Here is a 7,699-nt window from a genome sequence, read left to right on the forward strand (position 1 = left end):
AATGCCGCAGAATATATGCACATAGGACTAAACTGGCTAGCTACGGCTACAGCTTGATTGTGCCGCGCACGTGAATCTACGTTGTATCGAGAGTGTACACGTTGGGGACTGCGCCGTAGGGTGCGTTATGCCGAAGTTTACGTTATGTAGGACTAAACTGGCCTAAACTGCCTAGCTACAGCTACCGCTTGATCATACCGTGCACATGAATTTATGTTGTATCGAGAGTGCGCACGTCGGGGACCGCCGCAGCGTGTGTTATGTCGAGGTTTATGTTATGTAGGATTATGTTGTGTAGAACAAATTTTGTATGGGAGTGATGCTGTTTCGCGCGGGATTTGACTTTTTTATGTACTAACGAGGTTTATGTACAAGTGAGAGTTGTTATATCGAGAGCAGACCTGTAGTATGATACTTATTACTATCTCAGTATCTGCGTAAAATGTGATAATCTTCGTTAGGCCACACCGGTTTTTTTTCTGTGTTTCGCGACACCTTATTCGATGAAATCAATGAGGGAGGCCGTCGAGGGCGAAAAGAATAAAAAGCCATCCAAAAAAAACAGTGTACGTGCATAGCATTTGTGTACAGTGAAGCTCAGACCCGGCACTAGCACTGTTCGTGTACATTGTACATTGTATACAATGTACATGAATACAGGAGTGTATCCCCCGAAACAGTTTGCTGTCTACACCATTGGGTTGAATACACGAGTGTATCCATTTCAATACAATGAATGTCGCCAAGTAAGTTTATTGCACATGCTATCTCTACTGGTAACAACTGGCCAAATTGTGTCAGCATTAGGCTCAGACAGATCCTGCCGGAATTTTTTCCGGTTGTAAGTCGACCTTTTACGACTTAAAATAGAAGGAGAAAGGGTGGGGGTCGACTTACAACCGGGATTCGACTTATAACCGGGAACTATCAGTATCTTACAAAACAATGACCTGCACTGCATGCACGAGTGCACCATGTTTACACATTTTGCCAGTTTATTGGCCTTTTCCAAGGATTGGGACGTTATATCCTCCAATAAGGAATGTTTACATGATTTGTTGATATGTTAGTAGCAGGAGGTGGTTAGTAGTGCTTCTTTGAGTGAAAACTTTAAAACGCAGAATTGAGACCTCCAGATAGGGGGGTCGACTTACAACCGGTAAAATACGGTAGTAGGCACGGTACAAACTAGCACGCGGGGAGCCCCAAGTCATAAAATATTCACAGCTTTGAGGGAAAACATCTTTCCCTCAAAGTCTGAAGAAACATTGACTGTCACCACCAGGATGCGAACCAGGGACGTTCGCTTGAGGCTAGCAAATAAGAATCTGCGTTTCATTTAAAAATGTGTACCAATGATGCGAAGTGGTACGGTAAATACCATAGTGACTGTAGCGTGTACTACGTCACTGCACATACACACACACACGCACGCACACACACACACGCACACACACACACACACACACACACACGCACTGAGCTCTGCTAAGGAGACATAGACATAAACAGGTCGAAACAGCTAGCTGTCCGGAGATCGAGTACACCATCAACAATAGTGTACGAAATACAGTGTGTACACATCTCCAAGGAAAAATCATTTGGAACGATAACAACAAACTAGGAATCCAAGTACACTAACATTCAAATGCACGTCTCGCTGGAGATTGCCTACAAATAAGGGGGGGGGGGGGGAGAAATCACTCATGAAAAGGAATATTGTTTCATGCAGCAGAGAAATAAAGAGCTTGCGAAACACCAGGCTTGTAAGTGCATCATAAAAAAAACATTTTGCTGCTCCTGGTGCAGAGTGTGAGCTGAGCTAGGATAGATACCAAAGAAAGGGAAGGAACGGAACATGACAGAAATTGAACAGCAGATATAGCTGACAACTTGAGTGACAAGGGAGTAACTTTAAAATGTAGAAAAGGTGCGCATGCAGCTGCTGCAAGCATGACACAAGCATGCTTTAACTAAGAACAGGCAAGATCCGCAGTGCAGTAGAATGCAATCGTGATGATGACTAGTACTTGGCTATGGGATAAGCACGCAAGGGAATCTCAACGAATTGCAGAGAGCATCACCAAACGGAAAGTGACAAATACCTGCTGGCATGGGATCTCTCACAAGGAAAATAGAAAATTAATATAAAGAAATGTATAAAGGCACTGTGCTATAGGAGTGGCTGAAACTAACAAGCAGCTTTGACATGGTTGATTGAAAGCAAGCTACATATTCGAATGCACCATCACCTGTGATGCAAGTGGATATAAGAAAATTTTCTCAACGATCTTTATCAATATGGCAATGAAGGATTGTTCAAGTCACCGTGGCCATCCGAAGCATGCCCACAGATGAGTGACCATTGGTGTACACTGCAACACACCATTGGAAACACATCATCTTATCAATGGCTGCTTCTGTCTACAAAGACAGCATCGGCCTGCCCAAATGTAGCAGACACAATGCTGGAAGGTGAACGCTGTCTGCTTGTCTTCACAATCAGCGGCTGCGGTTGATAATGCCATAGTCAGAACAGCGGTGGTATCCGTCTTGAATTTTGCCGTCGAATATGGACTGTCCTAACGCCTTGATTTGTCCAAGCCAGAGAACCTTCAGCTCAGACACACGAATCTGCTCTGCCACTGCACGTACTCCATCCTCCGTGATGCCCTGGCAGTCCTGCATCTGTGTGTAGCACAGTGCTGTGTTGTCTGATAGCATGCCGGCAAATGCATGCAGACCAAGGTCAGTAATCCTGTTCGCGCCCACGTCCAGGAACTGCACACTGCCATTATTGCGCAATGCCTGGCAGAGTGTGTCCATGTCAACATCTGTTAGCTCACAATGATACAGTCCCAACGAGAGTAGATTGCACGTGCTCTCTTGTAGCCACTGCGATAGGCCTGCCATGCCGTTTACACCAGCAACGGGATTGCGGCCGATATTGAAGCATTCCAGATCTGGGTGGATGTCATTGTCGATGAGTGCTGCGCAGAATGCAGCAAACGCGTCGCTGCTGATGTTGTTATCATACAGACTTAAACAACGTAGATCGCCACTTTTCATCAGGATATCGATCAGCACAGGTACAGCAGGATCCGATAGTCTGTTATTGCGGACGCGAAGGTCTTGAAGCTCTATGTCGGTGCTCAGAACATCACGCAGTCGAACTAAGCCAGCATGTTCCAGGTTGTAGCGTAGATCTGCCATGCCGTCCTTCGTGATGGAGTTCAACAGCAATTCCTTAACGTCTGTCTCTAAAACCTTGCCATCGACGATTTTGGATGCACCAAAGTTGATGGTGGCATTAGTGTGTCCCAGCATTGCTGCAGCCAATATCTCTCGTGCCTCTGGTGTTGATGCCGAGTCGGTCATGTTGACACTGACTTGACCATACTGTGCAAAGTAACTGGGTCCCTCAATCGATTCTAAGCTGTTCATGTACCTAGCTGCGTCACACAAGCCTTGGTCACCTATGCTGGACTTGTTTAGGTCTACCGTGCACACTGAGCGGTCTGCCGTACACACTGAGCGGCATTGCTGCTGTCGGGCAAGTAGCAGGGCCAGAGCATAACCAGTCTGGTCACCAATGGCTGGGTTCTGGGAGAGTCCAAGTCGCTCAAGACGTGCACAACGTGCTGCATGTTGCAGAAGGCAGCTTGCACCCTCGCTGCCAATCTCACAACGAGTCAAGATGAGTTTCTTCAAGCGGTGTTTCCTCTCATCGGGCTTGTTCTCATCATCTTCCAGGAGCACAGCAAGTTTCACTGCAACCTTATCGCCCACTACATTCCAATTCAGCTGCAACTCTTCAAGCTGTAAGTGACGCTGCAACGCTTTAGCGAGTTCAAAGCACTCTTCTTCCTTCAGGCCACATTGGTACAGGCTGAGAAAGCGAAGCTCAGGCATGCACACAGCACCAATGCGATTGCGTAGCGCCCTGGACAATGCCAAGCACGCATCACCAGTCATGCTGGCCTTGTTATCAGCCAGAGTTAGCTGCTTGATCTTTCTGCAGCTCTGTAGCAGCTGTGATAGCATGGCTTTGTCCACACCGCAGTTGGTCAGGTTAATATGCTCTATTGCAGACTGACAATGGTGTAGGCAGAAGGAGAGCGCAGCCACTTCGTTGGCTGGGACATGGAGACTGTTGGCTAGGTTCACCTGCTTGCTACTACCAGGCAATGACATCATTAGCAGCTGTGAGATCTGTTGAGAGTGACGTGCTGAAGGAGAGATGCTGGCTGGCGTAGTTTGGTCTCTCCTTTTGCTGGTTGCTGCTGCTGACAATGATGATGATGGCTCGTTTTTCACACTGGCTTCATCGTGGAAGGCTTCGTGTACAATCTGCAGCATAAGGAGGACGAAACGGCGCACAGCAGGCAAACTGGCATCGCTATGAGACACTGTGTTCTCCGAGTCTTCCTTCAGACACCGCACAACATCCATGGCCTGTTTGCCACCACCAAGACCAGCGAGGAAGAGCCAGAACATTGACATGTTCTCATCCTGACCAAGTCGCTGCACACATTCTTTCATGTAGCTTTGCCGCTGGGTGGCAGTTGTGCTGGTGAGATACACACACGCCAGGTACTCTTGGAAAGTGAGATGAGGAAACTGTACAGTCTCCTTCAGTCCACTGGTCACATCCTTCACCTCGGCGTGTGACAGGAAGCCGAATGTCATAGCTTGCTCCACGTGGTGGTCCTTCACAAGCTGTGCACTGAAAACCAAACGCTGGTCATCCGCAGCTAGCAACTGCTTCAGAGCTAGCTCTCCAAGACGATACATCAGGCATTTCGTTTCCTTTGAGAAGCCATCGCCTTCAAAGCCGGATACATCACCATTAGGCAGTTCAAGTGTCAGCGGTGCTGGTGAGGGTTGCACAGCTGCATTGTCTGCGTTCATGATGTCCTTGTTCTTCATATGCCGCTGTACCCAGTTGCGAAACAGTGTCCGATACAGAGCACTGTACAGCGACTCGACATGACCAGTTTGTTGAAAGAGAAACGAGATTACCAACGCGAGAAGTGGTATGCGCATCAGCGTGGCCACAGTCGGCTGCGAATGGTAGACCTCCATCAGCTTCCTGCCAACATCGCGACTGCGGATGAAACGGCTCTCAACAAAGAGGCGGACATCATCATCATTGAAGCCAATCACCTCGACACATTGATCAGCCTGTGTTGCGTACTCACTAGCCAGCCTGCAAGGTCTGCTTGCTACGAGTACAGTACACATTGGGAGCAAATCACCATGGAGTATGCGCATGAATGCTGCCTTCTGGTTGGGATTCTGAACCTCATCGAGACCGTCAAACACAATCAGCAGCTGCTTCTCTTCACGTTCCAGAACCTTGTAGATCTTGTGTCTGAGCTCTGCATCTTCCCTAAGCCGTGAAATTCTGGACAAGAGGAGAATGGCTGGGTCAAGCTCAGCTGCCAGGTGAGACTCGCGCAATGGCACCACAATGACAAACTTGTAGATCTTCAGAGCTTTCTCAGTGGCCCACTCAAAAGGCAGTTTGTAGGAGAGCGCAACCGTCTTTCCAACACCTGGAGGACCATAGACTAGATACTGGCGCTCGTGCTTCTGGCGCTTAACAATCCTTTGCAGGAAGTTGTTGAGGGGCATGCTTCTGGCACCGGCCTTTCGCTTGAGAGCAAATGCCTGGTGCTGCAGGCCGACATCATTGTAGCGGAGAGCGAGCTCTTCAGTTGCTTCTGCGTCCAAGAGACTGACATTGACAATGTGATTGCGCATTTTCAGTGCACGCTCTCTCATCCAGTTCAACGAAGGTATTTTATTGGTCTTTGTCCAGTAGATTTCTTGCAGGTCTTCAGTTAGTTTCAGGCCATCATAAGAGTCAGGTGCAAAATTTGAACGATCTTTCATGTTGCGTGGCCGTCCTGTTAGGTACAGTGACAGGCCATCATCGTCACTGTCATCGCTGTCACATTCACCACTCAAACCAGGGTGCGCATGGGTGGAACTGTGCACTGATATATCATCATGTGAAGCAGCTGCTGACTGTGAAAGCGGGCCAGTGTGTCCAGTCTGGGGGTTGGTGACTTGGTGCTGGTTGGCCGTAGATTGCTGGTCCTGCCGCTGCTGTTGCTGCTGGTGGAGTTGTTGTGGTTGTTGTTGCCGCTGCTGCTGCTGCGGGTGTTGCCGCTGTTGATCTCTATCACACTGAGTTTGCTTTTCTTCCATAACACAGGCTCGTTCCTCTTGTTTCTGTTGTCTGCGTTGTTGTCGCTTTGTACGCTGTTCCGAGGTTATTCGCGGGTAATTCATTTGTAGCGTACTGGGCGTTTGCTGGGAACATGGTTGATAATGGCCTTCCTGCAGTTGCTGCTGCTGCTGCTCATCTGGACATTTCTGCGGTTGCTGGTGCTCATGCCACTGCTGCTTCTGCTGATCCTGAAAGCGCTGCTCTTGCTGTTTCTGTTGCTGGACCTGTGGCAAATACTGCTGCTGATGTGCGAGATGTTGTTGCTGGACCTGTGGCAAATACTGCTGCTGATGTGCGAGATGTTGTTGCTGGTGATGGTCATAGTCTGCTACGTATTTCTGCGGGTCTTCAACTTCCTCTGGTAGCTGATGGTACCCATCCTGCGGTGTGTGCTGTGGCTGATGTGAGCCAGAGGGGCGGCCATCACCGAATGGCATTGGTGTATGTTGTATCAACTGCTGTGCAGGTTTGGTATACCTGTGTTGAGCTTGATGCTGCAGATTTGCTGAGTGGTATTCCGGTTGGAGTTGTGTAGGAGTACTTGGGCTGTACGCGTCTTGATGTTGCCATGAAGTCGGTGGCCTTTGCTGCTGACGTGGCTGATGTTGTGTCTGCGAAGTCAGTGGGCTTTGCTGCTGACGTGGCTGATGTTGTGTCTGCTGGTGAGGATAGTGGTGGTGACGTTGCTGCAGTAGTGGTGGAAAACGTGACCCTTGCTGTGGTTGTTGTAGTTGTTGTTGTTGTTGTTGTTGTTGTTGTTGTTGTTGTTGTTGTTGTTGTGGTTGTGGTTGTTGTTGCTGCTGCTGCTGATGTTGCTGCGGCTGCTGATGCCATTGCTGCTGATCCTGCGATTGATATGACTGCAGTGGTTGGGGGTGCTGCTGCTGCTGCTGCTCCTGCTGCTGATGCTGGTGTTGTTGCTGCTGCTGATATTGCTGTGGCTGCTGATGCCATTGCTGCTGACTCTGCGATTGATACGACTGCAGTGGTTGGGGGCGATGCTGCTGCTCCTGCTCAGTTTGATGGGGGTGATGCTGTTGCTGCTGCTCTTGCTTCTTACGGGGGCGATGCTGTTGCTGTTGCTGCTGCTCAGTCTGATGGGGGTGTAGGAACTGTTCCTGCAGTTGTTGCATTCTAAATTCGGGACGACCTGGCTCTGTAGAAGCAGTCAGGGTGTGTTGTTGGGCATACGTAGGTCGGCCATTGTCACGCTTCAAGCCGCCACTGTGCACTGGACCATGGTAATGACTAGTAGTTTGATACAGCCTCTCATCTGAGTGTGCTGATGAAGCAGCAATTTTCCTGCTGCCGGGGTCGCTACAGCTACGAAAGCGATGTGATGCCTGCGTCGGCTCTTGCCCACTCATAGCTACATACCCAGCGGCATGTGTTCCAGGAATACTTTGAGCAGGTACTTGAGGTACATCTGCAACACGATGCGGATACCCTTGTGCAACGCCA

General features: G+C 49.1%; 1 protein-coding gene across 1 annotated transcript in view; it reads right to left on the reverse strand.

The window, feature by feature from the left end:
* Window positions 1–1,505: 1,505 nt before the first annotated feature.
* LOC135811561 (uncharacterized) overlaps window positions 1,506–7,699 on the reverse strand; it is a 21,742-nt gene continuing 15,548 nt past the window's right edge. The window contains exon 8 of the mRNA XM_065324792.1: window positions 1,506–7,699. This exon is cut by the window's right edge and continues 610 nt beyond it. Within this exon, the coding sequence (XP_065180864.1) occupies window positions 2,503–7,699 (5,197 nt within the window). The 3' untranslated portion in view covers window positions 1,506–2,502.

The sequence above is a fragment of the Sycon ciliatum genome, chromosome 3 (genome assembly GCF_964019385.1).
Source record: "Sycon ciliatum chromosome 3, ocSycCili1.1, whole genome shotgun sequence".
NCBI classification, from domain to species: Eukaryota; Metazoa; Porifera; class Calcarea; order Leucosolenida; family Sycettidae; genus Sycon; species Sycon ciliatum.